This window comes from Nomascus leucogenys, chromosome 22a, assembly GCF_006542625.1.
Source record: "Nomascus leucogenys isolate Asia chromosome 22a, Asia_NLE_v1, whole genome shotgun sequence".
Taxonomy (NCBI): domain Eukaryota; kingdom Metazoa; phylum Chordata; class Mammalia; order Primates; family Hylobatidae; genus Nomascus; species Nomascus leucogenys.
The window spans coordinates 101,725,962-101,746,561 of NC_044402.1; the positions used below are offsets into that span (position 1 = coordinate 101,725,962).

At 41.8% G+C, this 20,600-nt stretch overlaps 1 protein-coding gene across 6 annotated transcripts in view; it reads right to left on the bottom strand.

The window, feature by feature from the left end:
- The window catches only part of FLACC1 (flagellum associated containing coiled-coil domains 1), a 76,160-nt gene that overhangs the window by 46,977 nt on the left and 8,583 nt on the right, over positions 1 to 20,600 (bottom strand). For all 6 annotated transcript variants that reach the window (XM_030803956.1, XM_030803957.1, XM_030803954.1 and 3 more), the window contains exons 2-7: positions 17,700 to 17,859; positions 17,119 to 17,190; positions 14,354 to 14,402; positions 12,661 to 12,794; positions 10,301 to 10,394; positions 8,503 to 8,564 (exon numbers count right to left, since the gene is read on the bottom strand). In XM_030803956.1, coding sequence (XP_030659816.1) covers positions 8,503 to 8,564; positions 10,301 to 10,394; positions 12,661 to 12,794; positions 14,354 to 14,402; positions 17,119 to 17,190; positions 17,700 to 17,812 — 524 coding nt within the window. In that variant the 5' untranslated portion in view covers positions 17,813 to 17,859. The remainder of the gene's footprint in view (positions 1 to 8,502; positions 8,565 to 10,300; positions 10,395 to 12,660; positions 12,795 to 14,353; positions 14,403 to 17,118; positions 17,191 to 17,699; positions 17,860 to 20,600) is intronic.

Here is a 20,600-nt window from a genome sequence, read left to right on the forward strand (position 1 = left end):
CGTGGGCACGTGTCTTTATAGCAGCATGATTTATAATCCTTTGGGTATATACCCAGTAATGGGATGGCTGGGTCAAATGGTATTTCTAGTTCTAGATCCCTGAGGAATCGCCACACTGACTTCCACAGTGGTTGAACTAGTTTACAGTCCCACCAACAGTGTAAAAGTGTTCCTATTTCTCCACATCCTCTCCAGCACCTGTTGTTTCCTGACTTTTTAATGATGGCCATTCTAACTGGTGTGAGATGGTATCTCATTGTGGTTTTGATTTGCATTTCTCTGATGGCCAGTGATGATGAGCATTTTTTTATGTGTCTTTTGGCTGCATAAATGTCTTCTTTTGACAGGTGTCTGTTCATACGGTTTTGTCCTTCATTCTATTAATGTGAGGTATCACATTTATTGATTTGTGTGTGTCCAACCATTCTTGCGTCCCAGGGGATAAATCTCACTGGATCATGGTGGATGATCCTTTTAATATGTTGCTGAATTCTGTTTGCTAATATTTAATTAAGGATTTTTGTATCTAAGTTCATTAAGGATTTTGGCCTGTAATTTTATTTTCTCATAAGGTGCTTGTCTGACTTGGTATCAGAGTAATGCTGGCCTCATAAAAATAGTGTGAAAGGGCTGGGTGTGTTGGCTCATGCCTGTAATCCCAGCACTTTGGGAGGCTGAGGCAGGCAGATCACTTGAGGTCAGGAGCTCAAGACCAGCCTGACCAACATGGAGAAACCCCATCTCTACTAAAAATACAAAATTAGCCAGGCGTGGTGGTGCATGCCTGTAATCCCAGCTACTCAGGAGGCTGAGGCAGGAGAATCGCTTAAACCCAGAACCCAGGAGGTGGTGGTTGTGGTGAGCTGAGATCGTACCATTGCACTGCAGCCTGGGCAACAAGAGTGAAACTCTGTCTAAAAAAAAAAAAAAAAAAAAAAAAAAAAAAAAAAAAAAAAAAAAAGGCTAAAAACAAAATCGTGTGAAAGTCCTTCCACCTCTTCATTTTTTTAGAAGAATTTGAGAAGAATTGATGTTAGTTCTTTTTTTAAATGTCAGGTAGAATTAAGCAGTAAAGGCACCAGGTCTGGGTTTTTTTTGGATGGTAGGTTTTTATTACTTATTCAATATCATCTTTATTGGTCTGTTCAGATTTTCTTTTGTTTTTATGATTAAGTCTTGGTAGGTTTTATGTGTCTAGAAATGTATCAGTTTCTTCCAGGTTATCCAATTCATTGACATATAGATGTTCACAGTAGTCTCTTATGATCCTTTGTATTTGTCATATCAGTTGTAATGTCTCCTCTTTCATTTCTCATCTTATTTATTTGAGTCTTCTCTATTTTTTTCTTAGTTTAGCTAAGGGTTTGTTGCTTTTATCTTTTCAAAAAACAACTCTTAGTTTCATTGATATTTTATATTGTTTTTCTAGTCTCTATTTCATTTATTTCTGCTTTGATCTTTATTATTTTCTTTCTTCAGCATACTTTGGGCTTATTCTGTTCTTCTTTCCTAGTTTTGTGAGGTGTAATATTAGCTTCTTTGAGATCTCTGTTTTATCTACTTCTTTTAATTTGACTAAAAGCCATTTATTGAAAAGGCTATCTTTTTTCCCAGTGTGTGTTCTTGGCAACTTTGTCAAAAATCAGTTGGCTATGGGTGTATAAATTTATTTATAGGCCTCTATTCTGTTCCATTGGTCTATGTGTCTGTTTTTTTATGCCAGTATCATGCTGTTTGGGTTACTATAGCTTTGTAGTATAATTTAAAATCAGGTGCCTTTAGCTTTGTTATTTTTGCTCAGGATCATTTTGGCTATTTGGGGACTTTGTGGTTCCATATGAATTTTAAGATTATTTGTTCTATTTTTGTGAAGAACATTTTTGGTAGTTTGATAGGGATTGCATTAAATCTGTGTAATGCTTTGGGTAGTATGATCATTTAAACAATATTAATTCTTCTAATACATGAACATGGAATATCTTTCCATTTATTTGCTGCTTCTTCAATTTCTTTTATCGATGCTTCATAATTTTCAGTGTAGAAATCTTTTACTTCCTTGGTTAAATTTATTCCTAGGTATCTTATTTTTTAAGCTGGTATAAATAGAATTGTCTTCTTAATTTCTTTTTTAGATAGTTAACTATTAGTGTATAGAAATGCTACTAATTTTTTTCTTTTTCCATTTTTATTTTAGGTTTAGGGGTACATTTACATGTATATATTTGTTGCATAAGTAAATTGTACATCACTGGGGTTTGGTGTACAAATGATTTCATTGCCCAGGTAGTGAGCATAGTAGCTGATAGGTTGTTTTTAAACCCTCACTCTCCTCCCAACCTCCACCTTCAAGTAGGCCCCACCGTCTATTGCTCTCTTCTTTGTATCTATGTGTACACAATGTTTAGCTCTCACTTATAAGTGAAAATATGCAGTATTTGGTTTTCTGTTCCTGTGATAATTCGCTTAGGATAATGGCCTTCAGCTGCATCCATGTTGCTGCAAAGGACATGATTTTGTTTTTTTTTATGGCTTTGTAGTATTGTATGGTGTATATATACCACATTTTCTTTATCCAGTCCACCACTGATGGGCATCTAGGTTCAGCCATATCTTTGTTACTGTTTATAGTGATGTGATGAACATACACATGCATGTGTCCTTTTGGTAGAATGATTTACATTCCTTTGAGTATAATACACCCAATAATGGGATTGCTGGGTCAAATGGTAGTTCTGTCTCAAGTTCTTTGAGGAATCTCCAAATTGCTTTCTACAGTGGCTGAACTAATTAACATCCCCACCAATAGTGTATAGCATTTCCTGTTCTCCACAGTCTTTGAAGAAATATCCAGTAGTTGAATTGCTGGTTCATATTTTTAATTTTTTGAGAAATCTCTATAGTGTTTTCCATAATGGCTATACTAACTTACATTTCCACCAACAGTATATAAGAGTTCCCTTTTCTCCACATCTTTGTCAATATATGCTATTTTTTGTCTTTTTATAATAGCCATTCTAACTGGTGTAAGATGATATCTTATTGTGTTTTTGCTCTACATTTCCCTGATGATTAGTAATGTTGAACACATACTTGTTGGCTATTTGTATGTCTTCCTTTAAGAAATGTCTACTGATGTCCTTTGCCCATTTTAAATGAATTTGTGTTTGCTTTACTGCTGAATTGTTTGAGTCCTCTGTCAAACAAGTAGTTTGCAAATATTTTCTCCCATTTAAGAGTATGTCTCTTGACTCTGTTGATGGTTTCTTTTGCTGTGTAGAAGCTTTTTAGTTTAATATAGTCTCATTTGTCATTTTTTGTTTTTGTTGCCTGTGCTTTCAAAGTCTTGGTCATAAAATCTTTGCCTAGACCAATGTCCTGAAGACTTTTCCCTAGGTTTTCTTCTAGTATTTTTATAGCTTTGGATCTTACATTTAAGACTTTAATCCATCTTGAGTTCATTTTTGTATATGATGAGAGATAGGGGTCTAGTTTCACCCTTCTGCATATGGTTATTCAGTTTTCCCAGCATCATTTATTGAAGAGGGTGCCCTGTTCCCAGTGTATGTTCTTGACAGCATTGTCAAAGATCAGTTGGCTGTAATTATATGAATTTATTTCTGGATTCTCTATTCTGTTCCATGCTTTATGTTTATGTGTCTATTTTTATACTAATACCATGCCATGTTGGTTATGATAGCCTTGATCTATATCAAGGAGTGCAGTTGGAGTGCAGTGGCATGATCATAGCTCACTGCAGCCTTGCCCATCTGGGCTCAAGTGATCCTCCCACCTCAGCCTCCCAAGTAGCTAGGACTCCAGGCACACTCCATAATACCTGCGTAATTTTTAATCTTTTGTGTAGATGGTGTCTCGCTATGTTGTGCAGGCTAGTCTGAAACTCCTGGACACAAGCCATCCTCTCGCCTTGGCCTCCCAAAGTGCTGGGATTACAGGTGTGAGTCACCATGCCTGGTCTTGTAATATATTTTGAAGTCAGGTAATGTGATAACTCCAGATTTTTTTTTTCCCCATGGGATTGCTTTGGCTATTCTGGCTCACCTTTTGTTCCATATGAACTTTAGAATTATTTTTTCTATTTCTGTGAAAAGTGACATTGGTAATTTAGGGATTGCATTGGGCAGCATGGCCATTTTGGTGATATTAATTCTTCCAGTCCATAAGCATGGGTGAAATGTCTTTCCATTTGTTTGTGTCCTCTTCAATTTCTTACATCTGTGTTTTGTAGTTTTCCTTCTAAAGGTCTTTCACCTTTTTGGGTAAATTTATTCCTAGATATTTTATTTTATGCTTTGTAGCCAGTGTAAATGTTATTGCCTTATTGATTTCTCTTTTGGCTATTTCATTGTTGGTGTACAGAAATGCAACTGGTATTTGTATGTTGATTTTATATTCTGCAACTTTACTGAATTTGTTTATTAGTTCTAAGAGTTTTTGGATGGAGTTTTTTTGTGATTTTCATATATAAGATCATGGTTTTCGGCAAAGAGAGATCATCTGGCTTCCTCTTTTCCAATTTGGATGCCTTTTATTTCTTTCTTTTGCGGGATTGCTCTGGCTAGGACTTCCAGTACTATATTGAATAGGAGCGGTAAAAGTAGGCATCCTTACCTTGTTCCAATTCTTTGAGGAAAAGTTTTCAACTTTTCCCTATTCAGTATGATGATAGCTGCAGATCTGTCATATATAGCCTTTGTTATGCTGAGGTATGTTTCTTCTATATCTAGCTTGTTGAAAGGTTTTATTTTTTAATCATGAAGGAATGTTGACTATTATGAAATGCTTTTTCTGCATCTATTGGGATGATCACATGATTTTTGTCCTTCATTCTGTTGATGTTATATATAATGTTTATTGATTTTCATATGCTGAACCATCCTTGCATTGCTGATATAAGTCCCACTTGGTCATGGTGTATTATATTTTTGATGTATTGTTGGATTTGGTTTGCTAGTATTTCGTTGAAGATTTTTGCATCTGTGTTCATCAGAGATATTGATCCATAGTTTTCTTTTTCCTGTTGTTGTATTGTCATCTGACTTTGGTATTAAGGTAATGCTGGCCTCACAGAATAAGTAAGGGAGAATTTCCTCCTCTTCAAATTTTTTTGAATAGTTTGAGGAAGATTGCTATTAGTTCTCCTTTATACGTTTGGTAGAATTTGATAGTGAATCCATCTGGTCCTGGGCTTTTCTCTGTTGGGAGACTTTTTATTACTGATTCAACCTTGCTACTCATCACTGGTCTTGAATAATTTTCAATTTCTTCCTGATTCATCTTGTTAGATTTTATGTTTTCAGGAATTTATCTGTTTTTGCTAGGATTTTTAGTTTGTTAGTGTTATAGTTGTTCATAATAGTCTCTGATGATTTCTTGTATTTCTGTGGCATCAGTTGTAATGTCTCTTTTTTCATTTCTGATTTTATTTGGGTCTTCTCTTGTCTTTTTTTGGCTAGTCTAGCTAGTGGTTTATCAATTTGGTTTATCTTTTTGAAGAAACTGTTTTTTTGCTGACCATTTGTATTTTTTTTTAGTTTCTATTTCATTTAGTTCTGCTCTGATTTTTATTACTTCTTTTCTTCTACTAATTTTGGGCTTGGTTTTCCAATTCCTTCATTGTTAGATTGTTTATTTGAAATCTTTCTACTTTTTTGATGTAGGTGTTTATTGCTATAAACTTCCCTCTTAGCACTGCTTTTGCTGTATCCCACAGGCTTTGGTATATTGTATTTCAATTTTTTTTTGTTTCAAGAAATTTTTTTTATTTCCATCTTCATTTCTTCATTGTTCTATTGGTCATTCAGGAGAATGCTGTTTAATTTCCATGCATTTGTATAGTTTCCAAAGTTTTTCTTGTTACTGATTTCCAGTTTTATTCTAATATTATAAGTGTGCCTATCTTTGGGCCCCAGGGTGGCATATGCTGGCATTAAGTATTAGTGAGTTCAGGCAGGCCAATTCTTGGGCCTTTTAGTGGCTTTTTCAGGTGTCAGGAATGGCAGCTATGGGCTGGGCAGGTAGGTAGGTTCATGGACCCATTGGCAGTGGGTGTGTTGTGGCTGACGGCAGTAGCAATAGTGGAACAACCCTCTAGGACCCAAGTGGTACTCACTGGTGTTGGCAATGGCTATGAGAAGTTGGGTGGTCCTGTCCTCAGGCCCATAGATGGTGCATGCAGGTAGGTGCCAGCAATGGTGGTAGCGGCAGGTTGAGTGGGCTTAATCTCAGACCCTGGGAGGAGTGCTCATGTGCCTTACAGGTAACATGAGTCTCTTGTAGGCAGCATATAGTTGGTTCTTGTTTTTAAAAAATCCATTAATGCATTATATTTTTTTAATCAGAGAATTTAATCCATTTACATTCAAGGTAATTATTAATAGGTAAGGACTTACTACTGCCATTTTATTAATTTTTGTTTTGTTGTTTTGTAGATTCTTTCTTCCTTTCTCGCTCTCTTCTTTTGTGGTTTGATGTTTTTTGTAGTGTATGCTTTGAATCATTTCTATTTTTGTGTTGTGCTACTGCTAAAGATTTTTATCTTTGTGGTTACCATGACACTTAGTTAGAATATCTTGTTCTTGTAATAAGCTATCTCATGCTGATAACAAGTTTAATTGCAAGCAATAACTCAACAGTACCCCTCCCTAACATTTTGTTTTTGATGTCAGAATTGATATCATTTTATAATGTGTATCATTGAAAATTTATTTTAGCTATAGTTGTTATTAATAGTTTTGTGTTTTTACCCTCATGTTGGGATAAAATTGTCTTACATTCCATCATCACAGTCCTAAAGTATTCTGAGTATGACTCTATTTTGCTTATACCATTGAGTGTTGTGCATTCATGTGTTTCATGTTATCAGCAGCTTTCTGTTTCAGTTTTTAAAACTTCCTTTTGCAATTTCTGTAAGGCAGGCACAGTGGTAATGAACTCCCTTAATTTTTGTTTGGGAAAGTTTCTATTTCTCCCTCAACTGGGGAAGACAGCTTTGCTAAGGTATTCTTGGTAGGCAGGTTTTTCATTCAGCACTTTTAATACATCATCACACTGACTCCTGGCCTACAGGGTTTCTGTTGAGAAATTACAATTGTATTGGCACTCCTTTGTATGTGATGTGTTTCTTACCTTCTGATGCTCTCAGAATTTTTGCTTTGTCTTTGATTTTTGATAGTTTGATTATTATGTGTCTTGGTGTACTCATCTTTGAGTTTAATTTGATTGAATTTGATTAGCAGTGGGTGCACAGGAACTCTCTGTAGTTTCTCCTCATTTTTGCTGTAAACCTAAAACTGCTCTAACAGATAAAGTCTATAGATAAATAAATGTATAAATGGCTATGACTCAACTAAGAGTGCTATCTCTCCACCAGGATTTCTAAGGCTGCTCTGGTGTGCAGCAAGTAGCCTGAAAGGGGATGTAGGATTATCTTCACCCATACACATAAGAAAACTCCTTTAAAAATAAATTTTATTGTGTATATTTAAGGTATACAACATGATGTCATAAGATTCATATATATATATATAAATCATATATATATATATATGCATCTCTACTATAGTAACCATTATACTATATATATACTACACATAATTTTTACTATATATATACACTCACACTACACAAGCATATATATACAGGTAGAGTTTATATGTACGTATATATATATATACACAAATGGTTACAACAGTGGAGATTACTATATACATATAGTAAAAAGGTTACTAGAGTGGAATAAATTAACATATCCATCATTTCACTTAGTTAACCATTTTCCCCCTGTGGTGAGAACAGCTATAAACTCATTTAGCAACAGTTCTTAATATCATACATTATTATTAACTATAGCTCTCATTTATTACATTATGTCTTTGGACTTGTTCACCCTACATATTTGCAACATTGTATCATTTGATCAACGTCTCCCCATTTTCTTCCTCCTACTGGACCATGGTAACCATGTTCTATTCTCTATCTCTCTGTATTTGGACTCCTTTTAATTTTCTCTTGATTTGACTTTGCTCCTGATTCTCTTATACCTTCTTCCTATTTTGCTGAGGCCCTGACCTAGCAGCCAGGGAGCGTAGAGGTGAGACAAAGAAAAAGAAGAGGAAGAAGAGAAGAACAAGGAGATGGTGGAGGAGGAGCCTTGGCTGAGAATAACAGTTATTTATCACAGAAACCTCATAGAGAACAAAAATGACTCTTCTCAGTAACCAACAAAAAGGGAGATTATAATTGAAATGAAAGGATTGGGTGATAAAATGTAAAAGCAGTAATAACTTTCTTTGTGGCTTATTTTAGTGGCTTTGAATCAAGCCATTCTGCTCTTCAAAGACACGTGTCTTGTTCATCTCCCCCACCGTTCATCCGCCAACTCCATTTGGAACTACCTGAAGTCCCAGTGAACTAAAATCCTGCAAAGGATGCAGGAGCCTTAGAGCCATCAACACACACAACGGTCCATGCCAGAAAGTGTACCTGTTCTTGTTTTCAAAGTTCTGTTTCATCTCAGCACAGCGGAGATCCATTTCACTGGAGAGCTGGAAACAAAATGAGCATCAACAACACAGGACTGAGGACCCCATCCCATTCTAATCTGCACCTTCTGAAAAGCCTTCCAATTCATGGGGCACAGCCGCCTTCCAATTCATGGGGCACAGCCCCCTTCCCACCCCTCTTCCACTGTGCTCTGCAGTGCCAGAGAGCACATTATTAATAAGGGAACAGAACAATTTGTGCCTTGCTCTATGTTGTTTTGTACTTATTCAGTTCATAATGTTGGTGCATCTCTTTCACTGACTATTTTTTTTGGGTACGTCTGGTCTCCTGTGCTAGACCATCATCTCTGTTACATCATGGCCTTCAGATTTCTGGATATGTAATCCAATTGAGCAATCATTTATTGAACAAAAGCCTTGGCTTGGAAGAGCCAAAGAGGACTAAGACTCAGATCTTGCCTTCAAGGAACTTAAAATCTAGTGTTAATCCTTGTTGACAGTATAGTTCCATTCTAGCAGGCAGGATTTGCTCTCTTTCAGGTGATACTTCATTCTAACATGCCAGATCCTCTGGCCAGTGTCTCAGGATAAATCAATACTTCAAATCAGTCATTGACCACTGTCAGCTAGGACAAGGGTTTACGGCTTGTCCTTGTACCTCTCTGACTACTGGGGAGAAGCCAGGGACTGTGTCACACAACAAATGGTCAGCAGAGCCACTCTGACAGACAGAGAACAGCCCAGGGTCAGCCAACACTACTCCCTTCCACAGGGCCAGACAACAAATAGCATGTTCACAAGTGGCAGTATTTTCAGTAACACAGTCTAGGATCCCTTCATGGAAATAGTCTCTAAATATGTCTTCAGCAGGATCTGTGCCTGTGACTTAAAATGTTCATTTTGTCCAATGATCTACCACTGTTCAGCTGAGTGATCATATGCAAATTATTTAACTTCCCTGAGCCTCAGTTTCCTTTCTATAGAAGGAGACCATAAACTTGGCAGTGTTTTCAGATAAATAAGGTAATGAATCAATAGTTGGTGGGCAGAGGAGGGTGGTCTCAGGATAGGACCCAGCCTAAGTCATAAGCTGGGTCACTGCAGGATTCAGGCACGTCTGGGACATATCAGAGGGTGAGAGGCTGCCTTCTGGGAAGTAAAACCTCCCAGATGGGGCGGGGTTCCACAACCCTGGGGAGGATATTTCTGAACACAGCACTCGCTGTCACTCCAGGCCAGGCCAACAGGCACACCTGTGTGAGGCGAGGAAGAAGTCACCAGATGAAACAGATGGTAAAAGCTAAAAAGGTGTCACTGAAATCCTCAGGAATCACAAAGAGTGTCAAATGACATCTGCAGATTCTGATGTGTGGGCAGCTTTAACAGTCAGAGAGTAAGCCCTGGACATTGAGTGCGCTGGTGTTGTTAGTGAGAGCCTCACAAGCTCTGAAACTTAATTGCACCACAAAGGCCAGACAGAAAACAACAAGTGCACCCTATTGTGAGAAGGATAGTGTCACTGCACACACAGAGGTACTTGGAGAGCTCCTGGAAATAAATGAGTTAAGCCTTGTGGAAGAACTTGAGTTCTTGGAATTACAGATAAAGATGTCAGAGAAATACTACTGAGTGACACAGTCCAATCTTTAGGGTCCCGTCACCTGGACAACATGGCTCATATGAGTAAAGTGCTTAGCATTTTGCCTGGCATATAGGTGATCCGAAAATATTAATTTTATCTTATCCATGAAGATGTTAGCTAACGTAAGGTCACTCACCAATTTCTGGGCAGACTGGTGGTCTCTGTTCATTTGTTCAATTATTGCTGTCAGCTCTGAGATTTGCTCTTCTAGGTCAGAAATGATGTTGGTCCTGTAGGAGAAGTAATTCTTCTATCATCCACAAAGCTTACCATTCCACGCCATTCAGGCCTCTGAGCATGACTGACTCTGGCCTGGTGAGAGCTGGCCTGGTGAGAGCTGGCCATGTTCTGCACCTGCTCTATCATTATGGGGTGGGGGTGGAGGGATAGTGGCGATCTTACAGAAGGCATTTGGCAACAGGGCAGTTGAGGCTCAGATCTGGCTCTTGTGGGTAAGCTCACTAGACTTGAACAGGATGGTTTGGTGCCCTACCAAATAGAAGGTTAATAAGAATATGTCAGAAATTGATTAGAGTTTGACCTTGATTTGGTAATGATAGTTGAAACAGAGGATGAAGTTCAGATGATTAGGAAATTAGAAGATGTACAACAGGATTGATGCTGACTGTGAACCACAGACAAGGATTGGGCCAGAGATGGGACTAAGAGCGTATTTAAGAGAGCGGCTTTCAGCACAGGTCATGGTTTTCTGTGTTTCTGGGTCTAAGGCTGCCATGATATCTGTAAATTATTTAGCTCTGTCTGGTTGGGCTAAAGTGACAAGGGAGCAGGTGGTGCCACGTGCAGTGGAGCTGAGAGGAAGTCCTCAATGCATGATGCTTTGACCTCTTTGGCCAACCACCTTCCATGTCTAACTGAGCACAGAGAGAATGTGGGCTGATAAAACAAGACAGGGGATACAGGAGGAGACAGTTCAAGGGTAAGAGAAAGAAAAGGCATGAGAAAGTTGAATAATAGGGAGCCCCTATCTTTTGAACACAATCTTCAATACAAACAACACTCACAACTTTACTGGGGAATACAACAAGCACAGGTTATCGTGTTTTATTGTGCACAACTGGTGACAACTTCCTTGTGAGGCCAAGAGGTGGCTGTCGGTGCTAGCTTGACTATAGGTGCATGACCCATTCTCTTCCTGCAGAGGGCTGTGGATAAGCAGGGAAAAGAAAGCAGAGGCTGAATGCCCCTGGGTGGGAAGACAAGAACTCGGGTCCGGCCCCTCTGGGCCAGGTCAGATCAAGGAGACTCCATGGCATGGCCTCATTCGACTTGAGGGGCCTTCAGATTCACCCCCAACCTGAATCCCTTCCCAGATATAACCACTGCTAACGGTTTGGTTGAATTCTGCCAATACACTAGCAGATAGGTAGATGATTGTATGTGTGTATGTGTGTGTGTGTGTGTGTGTGTGTGTGTGTGTGTGTGTGTGTTTTCTATTGTTGGTCTTTTAGACTTGTGTGTTGAAAAAATAATTCTTACAGCAAAATAAGCCTGAGGGAAGAGGCACTTGGAGAGCCATTCAGTAGTGCAGTTAAGAAGTGAGATGCCTGAATGTGGGCAGGATATCAGGGAAGAAGAAGATATGAATAAGAGATTAAAGGGTAAATGAAAAGATGTAGAGATGAATCTGCATCTGTTAATGAAAAAAGAAAGACATGGAGATATACTTGATATGGCATTGGAGGACAGAGAGTGGATGGAGCCTGAAGACAGACAGGACAGCTGTGCTAACGGGATAGTCAGGCCAGAACCTTCCACACTGCATCTCCCGGGGGCATGAGCTGAGTAGTATGTTTGGACATAATGAAAAAGAGGCTGGGCACGGTGGCTCACGCCTATAATCCCAGCACTTTGGGAGGCTGAGGCGGGAGGATTACCTGAGGTCAAGAGTTCGAGAACAGCCTGGCTAATATGGCAAAATCCCATCTCTACTAAAACTATAAAAATTAGCTGGGTGTCATGGTGTAAGCCTGTAATCCTAGCTACTCGAGAGGCTGAGGCGTGAGAATCGCTTAAACCTGGGAGGCAGAAGTTGCAGTGAGCTGAGATCGTGCCACTAAACTCCAGCCTGGGTGGCAGAGAGAGACTGTTTCAAAAAAAAAAAAAAAAGTGCACTCCAGCCTCCCAGAAACCCTCACTTTACTTAATTTGCATGCCCCAAATTCAGACTAATTTATGGCTATTCTATCTATTCCTCACCCCACGAACAATTGCCATCCTTTGGGATCAATCACATAACTCTCAATCTTCATCCTGCCTCTTGGATCTGCTCACGGATGGGATCAGAGCAGAGAGGCAGATGTGGAGAGACGCATCATCAGGAGCAGGGGCGAGGAGGGAGGTGCCCTTGCGGCCCCTCCAGAGCAGGGACCAGTGGCCTGGGTGTGGGCATAGCAGCTTTGGCTTGTCCCTGAGGCTGGGCTGAGCCGTGCGGGAGTAGCCCCAAGTAACTACATGTTGGTACAACAGCATTACCTGGAAAATCTGCCTTTGTCTGGGATCTCTGATTCCCACCGCTTTTTCCTATCAAACATCTCATCCCCTAAGGTGACAGAAATCTGTTCCCGATTCCGAACAAGTTGATAGCCAGGTGACACGTTGATCACTTCCTAGGCATCAAGGGAAAGTAAGATAAAATGGCAGACTTGGGAGTGCTGAGATTTTTCCAAATCTTCTCTTATTGCCTCACTCACATCTTAAAAACAGGGACCTGGGACTCCAGAGCCCAAGCCCTTCTGGGTCCTTCACCCATTATAGCTCATCCTCACATCTCTGCAACTCAAATCTGATGCTTGGTAGGCTCCTGGGTGTCCCTAGGGGCCTCTCGAGCTCTGCACCAAACCAAGCCTTTGATGCCCCTGCCCCCAACTTGTGTTTGCCCTCGTGGCCAGAGTCCAGAGGAGGTGGGCATGCGGCAACTGCTCAGGTTTTGGAATCACAGAGGCCTGAGTAAATCTTGGCTCTGCCACCAGACAATAGCCATCCAGCATCTCTGTGCCTCAGTCTCCTTATCAGAAAGTGGGGTTAATAACTCTTTCTCAAAGGGCTTTTGTGAGGGAAAAACAAAACAACAGATGAGAAAATGACTAGGATGGTTGCAAACAAAATGTCATTTCCTCCTCCTTCTCCCATTAGACACCAAGTCAGAAACCTGGGCAGGGCCTCTGCTGGCCTGGACCAGGGCAAGGCTGGGGCTCTGAGAGCTGCGCAGCACATGCTGCAGTCCCTTGATCCCTGCTGTTGTCACCTCCTTCATGTCTCTCTGAGTCACCCTCCTCTCTCTACACCCTTGCCTGACGGCCCCAGGCCACCACCATCTTTCTCTTGGGCTCTGGCCTCTCTGCCTTCAATCTTGCTCCCCCTGCAGTTCATCCTCCTCCCCACCTAGAAGGTAATTATATTTTTGCTTGTATATTTTTTTCCCTAACCATTAAAGGACTGCATGGCTCTTTTCCCAGCACCTGAAACAGTGCCTAATAAATAATAGGTGGCCAATAAATATTTTCCAAAAAAATTAATGGAATACAAAGATTCATTCAAAGACCTAAACTAAAAAAAAAAAAAAAAAAAAAAGAAACTAGATAAACACAGAAAACAGTAAAATGTACCAATTACATCCCACCAGAGGGTGCTTTTTCTGAAATGTAACTCTTACTTGGTCCTGTGCCTGCATCAGACCAGTAAAGGCTCCCAGACACCAGAAGGGTCGGGCCCACACTCCCAGGCAGGCATCAAGATCCTTCGAGTTTGGTTCCCATCACCTTCTCCAGTGCCCTCCCTTCCCTGCTCCCCTGAGGGGTCCCAGCAGCCTCTCCCCAGCTTTCGTGAGTTCCCTAGGTCAGCAGAGCACTTCCTGCATCTGGGCACGAGCTGTTCACTGGTCTGGACTAGCTGTCATGTCCAGTTTCCCTGGGACACTCTGTTTGCCTTGTGCAAGGTAGGAGAGAGTGGCAATTAAATGCCCACTCTGGAATCTGGCTGAGCTGAGTTCAACTCGTGGTTCTTCCACTTACCTGCCATGCATAATGTGCAATAACAACAGCACCTCCTCCCAGAATCTTTGTGAAGATTCAACAAGGTAAGTGTAAAAATGTAAAGGGTCCACGCTTGCACATGGTAGGCGCTCAATAAATTTTAGTCCCACCACCCTCTTCCTGCCTTTACTCACATAAAATGATTTATTGCTCTCTTCTTGCCTTGCTGAATGGATTTTCATTCTGCAAGAGAAAGACATCCTCAGAAAGTAACCAGACAGCAAAGAGAAGTTCAAAGCTTAGGAGCTGAACCCTAAGGCCGCCACCATCTGACCTCTGCTCTCTGACCTGACCTTCTTAGGGGATCCCTAGGATAGTTGGGGAACTCACTGAAGCCGGGCTCCTGAGGGCCCCAAAGTGGGGGCGCTCATGAAAAGGTCCTGCCCAAGGAGGCAAAAGACTTGTCTTATGATGTTGGGGCAACTTCTGTTTTGGAGGAGCATAAACCAGCTAGAGGGACCCCTACATATTCTCCCTGAGTCAAGGCTCTGTGAGTCAGGTGACACCCCCCGCCACCCCCTTACATACACACTGGCACACACACACTCCGTTCAGGGAACTGTGTGGAACTCTCTTTATTGGAGAATGAAATGTTCTATATAAACAAATGTTCCAAATAATGAAATGTATCCCATTAAGATACAAATGTTGAAGTCAAACTTGTTTTTCATTCAAATCTTTATAAATGCTATATATAAAACGAATACCATATATGTGTATACGTTCACAGTGGCCTTTCCCTTCAGCTCCAAAGCCAGCAGCAATTTTTTTTTTTTTGAGACGGAGTCTCGCTCTGTCGCCCAGGCTGGAGTGCAGTGGCGCAATCTTGGCTCACTGCAAGCTCCGCCTCCCGGGTTCACGCCATTCTCCTGCCTCAGCCTCCCGAGTAGCTGGGACTACAGGCGCCTGCCACCATGCCTGGCTAATTTTTTGTATTTTTAGTAGAGACGGGGTTTCACCGTGGTCTCGATCTCCTGATCTCGTGATCCGCCCACCTCGGCCTCCCAAAGTGCTGGGATTACAAGCGTGAGCCACCGTGCCCGGCCCTGCCAGCAGCAATTGCATCACTCCAACCTCTGCTTCTGTTGTCACAACTCCTTCTCTGACTCTGACACTCTGACCTCCTCTTTCACGTACAAAGAAGGACCTTTGTGATTACATGGAATCTAGGATAATCCAGGATAATCTCTCCAACTCAAGGTCAGCTGATTAGCAACCTTAATTCCATCTGCAGCCTTACTCTTTGGCAAGTAACATAACATGTTCACAGTCTCCAGGTATTAGGGTGTAGACGTCCTTGGGGGGGGGGTCACTTTCTGCCCACCACACCCATCACCTCATTACTTTCTTTGAGCTCATCTCCCACCACTCCCTGCTCACTCGCTCTGCTCATGCCACACTGGCTTCTGCCTTCCTGGAAGAGGTCAGACATGCCAAGCAAGTTCCCACCCCAGGGCCTTTGGACTTGCTGGTCCCTCTGCCAAGAGTGCTCGCCCCAGGCATCATTGAGGCTCCTTTTGTCCCCTTTACACAGGCACTCACCCTGACCTCCCTACATAAAGTATCCCCAACGTCACAGCCCCTACCCACTTTGCCTGCATTGTTTTTCTATGTAGCACTTGCCAACCTCAGATGTAATAACTAGTTTATGGTCCTCTTCCCCTCCCTTCCCCACTAGAATATAAGTGCCAAGAGAGTGGAGTCTTTATTGTGTTTCTGGCTCTTTTCCCAGCACCTGAAACAGTGCCTAATAAATAATAGGTGGTCAATAAATATTTTCCAAAAAAATTAATGGAATACAAGGATTCATACAAAGACCTAAAACTAAGGTGTGTTTCTAAGCTTGTAAAATGTGAGTAAAAATTTTAATTTGTGATTAAAACCAACATGCAACCCACAGAAAATCTTAGACACAGGAAAGTAATCAGCTAAAGAGTGAGTCACCACCCTAAATGCATGGGAGGGTCGCCAAGACTCTGTGACAATAGCACGCATCAAGCTTTGGGCTCCAGGGCAGAAAACAGTTATTGAGGGTACCCCTGTGGAGAGCAGTTGATACAGTGACTTTGAATCAAATGATGCAATGACTTTGGACGCTGTGGATGCAGAGGACCCCAAAATCTACATGTAGGATCTGAGGTTTGCAAGAAATCAAGGTCGATTCTGGCAATTCTCTAACATCCCTGGCATCAATTAGTTCAAGTCAGGCCAGGTGGGAGGGAGATTATTTTATTCACATGCCTTAAACCATTTCTGCCTCATGGACATAAAAATACTTAGGGCCAGGCTCAGTGGCTCACGACTGTAATCCCAGCACTTTGAAGGCCGATGAGGGCTGGTCACTTAAGGTCAGGAGTTCCAGACCAGCCTGGCCAACATGGTGAAACCCTGTCGTTACTACAAATACAAAAATTACCTGGGCATGGTGATGGGTGTCTGTAATCCCAGCTACTCAGGAGGCTAAGGCAGGAGAATCGTTTGAACCAGAGAGGTGGAGGTTGGAGTGAGCCAAGATGGCACCACTGCGCTCCAGCCTGGGTGACACAGCAAGACTCCATCTCAAACAAACAAACTGCTGGGCGTGGTGGCTCACACCTGTAATCCCAACAGTTTGGGAGGCCGAGGCGGGTGGATCGCCTGAGTTCAGGAGTTCAAGACCACCCTGGGCAATGTGGTGAAACCCCGTCTCTACTAAAATACAAAAAGGTAGCCGGGCATGGTGGTGTGCACACCTGTAGTCCCAGCTACTCGAGAGGCTGAGGCAGGAGAATCGCTTGAGACCGGGAGGTGAAGGTTGCAGTGAGCCAAGCTTGTGCCACTGCACTCTAGCCTGGGCAACAGAGTGAGACTCCGTCTCAAAAACAAAACAAAAAACAAAACAAAACAAAACAATACTTACTTTGGGGAAACAACAGGTTTTGTTGGTTGGAGGCAATTGTGATTTTTTGGAGCTGGTAGAAGAGGTGTTAGCCTGAAAGTGAAAAACAAATAACTAAAACAAGAACATTGGAAATTCGGAAACCCTTTTTAACACTCCCAGATCAAGTACATCCCTATAGTGACCCAAGATTGGAATGCACAATCTGACAGCTGGAATCTTTAAAATCTGAGGCCTTTAAAACTCAGGCCCAAGGCCCTGGCACTTGTTCACTGTCCCAGGAAGAGTCTGTCCCCCAGTTCCCAAAGCTCTTTATCCCACATGGAGGCAGCAGCTGCCATCAGGGCTCTTTGGTTGGAAGCTGCACTTTGCCGTTGCAGCAACACTGAGACTTCCTCATTTAAAATGGCGCAAACCCCGGGCAGGGCTGGCAAGATGAGGGTGCAGCCAACCAGCTGGCAGGGAAGCTGGGAAAAGCGAGGCTTTCTGGCCCACCTGGGATTTTCTTGTCACACTTGCTGTTTTAGAAATCTTGTGAAATAAATGAGGCTACAAATGGATCCTAAGGTCCCTGTGCCTAACCCATCCCAGAAAATTCTTACTTAGACCTCCCTGTGGAGTTCTTGTGTGGTAGTTGAGGGGTCTTGATTAGCTTCCGTGGTCCCAAGTTCCAGGGGTCCCAGCAGGTGCAATAGATGAGAGGGTTGGGGTACATGGCCAAAGGTCAGGGGCAGTCTTGGCTGCTAGATCAGTAGGCTCTTGCTGAAATCAAAAAACAACAGCAGAAGGTTAAACCATTTAGAATCAAAGCAAAAATACGGACGAATTGGGAAGAACCCAGGGAGGACCAAAGAACAATGGTAGATTCCAGAAGCTGTTGATCTGGTGCAGGGTCTTGACTATAGGTTAACAGCTCATCCCTTTCTACTCAGTAGACTTGACTTGAAAGCAATTTAAACTTTGCCATAACTGGCTGGGCATGGTGGCTCACGCCTGTAATACCAGTACTTTGGGAGGCCGAGGTAGATGGATCACTTGAGGTCAGGAGTTTGAGACCAGCCTGGCCAACATGGTGAAACCCCGTCTCTACTAAAAATACAAAAATTAGCTGGGCATGGTGGCTCACATCTATAGTCCCAGCTACTCAGGAGGCTGAGGTGGGAGGATCGCTTGAACCTGGGAGGCAGAGGTTGCAGTGAGCCGAGACTGTGCCACTGCACTCCAGCCTGGAGGTGCCACTGCACTCTCCAGGGTGGAGAGTGAGACTTCCTCTCAAAAAATAAAATAAGATAAAATAAAAATAAAATAAAATAAAATTTGCCATAACCGAGTCCTTGCTGTGAGCCAGGTAAAACTGCTCAATTATTGTTATGCTGATACTATAGATGAAGCTACTGAGACTCAGAGAAGTCACAGCGGCAGCAAGTTGCAGAGCTGGAAACAAACACAAATCTCCCTTGACTCCCAAGCTCCTTCCTTTCCAGCAGGCCACACCAGTTCTCACTGAAGGGAAGAGAAATTCCCACAGCAAGTTCTGCACAGAACTTCCTGGGAAATTAGTTCTGCTGCTTGAGCTACAGTGCAAGTGAATCTCCTTGTTTCTCATTCCTGGTTACCTCCTTGAATTACAGAGTGGAAACTCCTTCTCTGGCTCCATAAAAACAAAACCCCTATTATGAGAATCTTGATGAAAGACAACTATCAGATAAACATGGTGGCTTGACCACACTGGCTTATCTTCTCTCTTTTCCAGAATCCAACTAAAATTAGAGTACAGCATTAAAAGAGATTTAATTCCACAAGAGCAAGAAAATGGGAGAGGAGACAAGATTGCACAAGGGATGTCCGTACATGTTCGGCATCGTAACTAGGGCTCTCACCATAGCTCACTACAGCCTATGTGCCTGCAAAGACACAGATGAATAAGATGGAGCCAATTCACACATCAGAGGTCCCAGAGGGTGCAGGACTTGGAACTGGTAGATTACCTGATGATATTGACAGGCAGCTGGTAGATGTGTAGGAGCACATGGTAGGATGAATACCGTCCCTTTCCCTACGCCGCATGTCCTAATCCCTGGAAAGTGTGACTATGTTACCTTACATGGCAAAAGCAGCTGTGATTAAACGAAAGATCTTGAGATAGAGAGATTAACCTGAACTATCAGTCAGAGAAGATGTGATAATGGAGGAAGAGGTCGGAGTGATTGAGGAAAAGGTCTGGGAGCCAAGGAATTGGGGCAGCATCTAGAAGCTGGAAAAGGCAAGGAAACGAATTCCCCCTGGAGCCTCCGGAAGGAATGCAGCTCTGCTGACCTCTTGATTTTAGCTCAGTGAGACTCATTTTGGACCTTGACTTTCAGAATTATAAGATTGTTGTTTAAGCCACTAAATTTGTGGTAACTTTGTTACAGAGCAACCGGAACCAGAGCATTTGGGAGTGTGGGTGAGGGATTGGCAATAGAAACATAGAAACCTAAGAAAATATAATGTGCAATTACTCCAGGTTAAAAAATATTGAACGAGAAAGTAAACATAATCATAGTATGGCACACACTCATATGTATCAAATGTAAATACTTAATATTGACTTAGCCAAAAAGTGAACTGTGACTACATGGGAAGAATGAGCGGAATGGGGATGTGTAAGAGCCAAATCCTCATCTGCTGTACCAGAAAGAAAAATTAACATACGGAGCACAGACAAATTATTTGCAAGTATGAGGTAAAATTCCAAAGAAATAGATAGCAGAGTTGAAAATAATTGCCTCTAGGAGCACATTGAGAAGTAGAACTGACAGGTTAGGGGATGGGGCAGAAATTGAGACTTTTCTTTAATGAATTTTTAACATTAGTTGGTTTTTAAATGATGTCAGTGGATATTTCTTTTCTCTTTTCTTCTTTTCTTTTCTTTTTTCTTTTCAGAGTCTCACTCTGTCACCCAGGCTGGAGTGCAGTGGCACAATCTTGGCTCACTACAACCTCTGCTTCCTGGGTTGAAGTGATTCTCCCGCCTCAGCCTCCTGTAGGTGTAGGCCTCCAGCCTCCTACAAGTGCCCACCACTATGCCTAGCTAAGTTTTGTGTTTTTAGTAGAGACTGGGTTTCGCCATGTTGGCCAGGCTGATCTTGCACTCCTGGTCTCAAGTGATCCTCCTGCCTCGGCCTCCCAAAGTGCTGGGATTACAGGCATGAGCCACTGTGCCTGGCCATGTCAGTGGATATTTCATTAGTAATAAAAACAAATGCCAAAAATGTTATAAGAATCAATGGCCTAACAGAAGCATTAAAACAATAGCAGATTTAACTCAAATGTCTAAGTCTATGATTAGTTTTCAATATTACACTGGAATACATTTGCTTAAGAACCTGCTGAAAAAATGAAATCGACCTTTTTCTCTAACACGACTGATGCTTGAGAAACCCACTGATGGTGTCTAATGACCTTAAGAGCTAGAGAGGACCTTAAGGTTGAATCTGTTTTACATATGAGGATATTAAAAC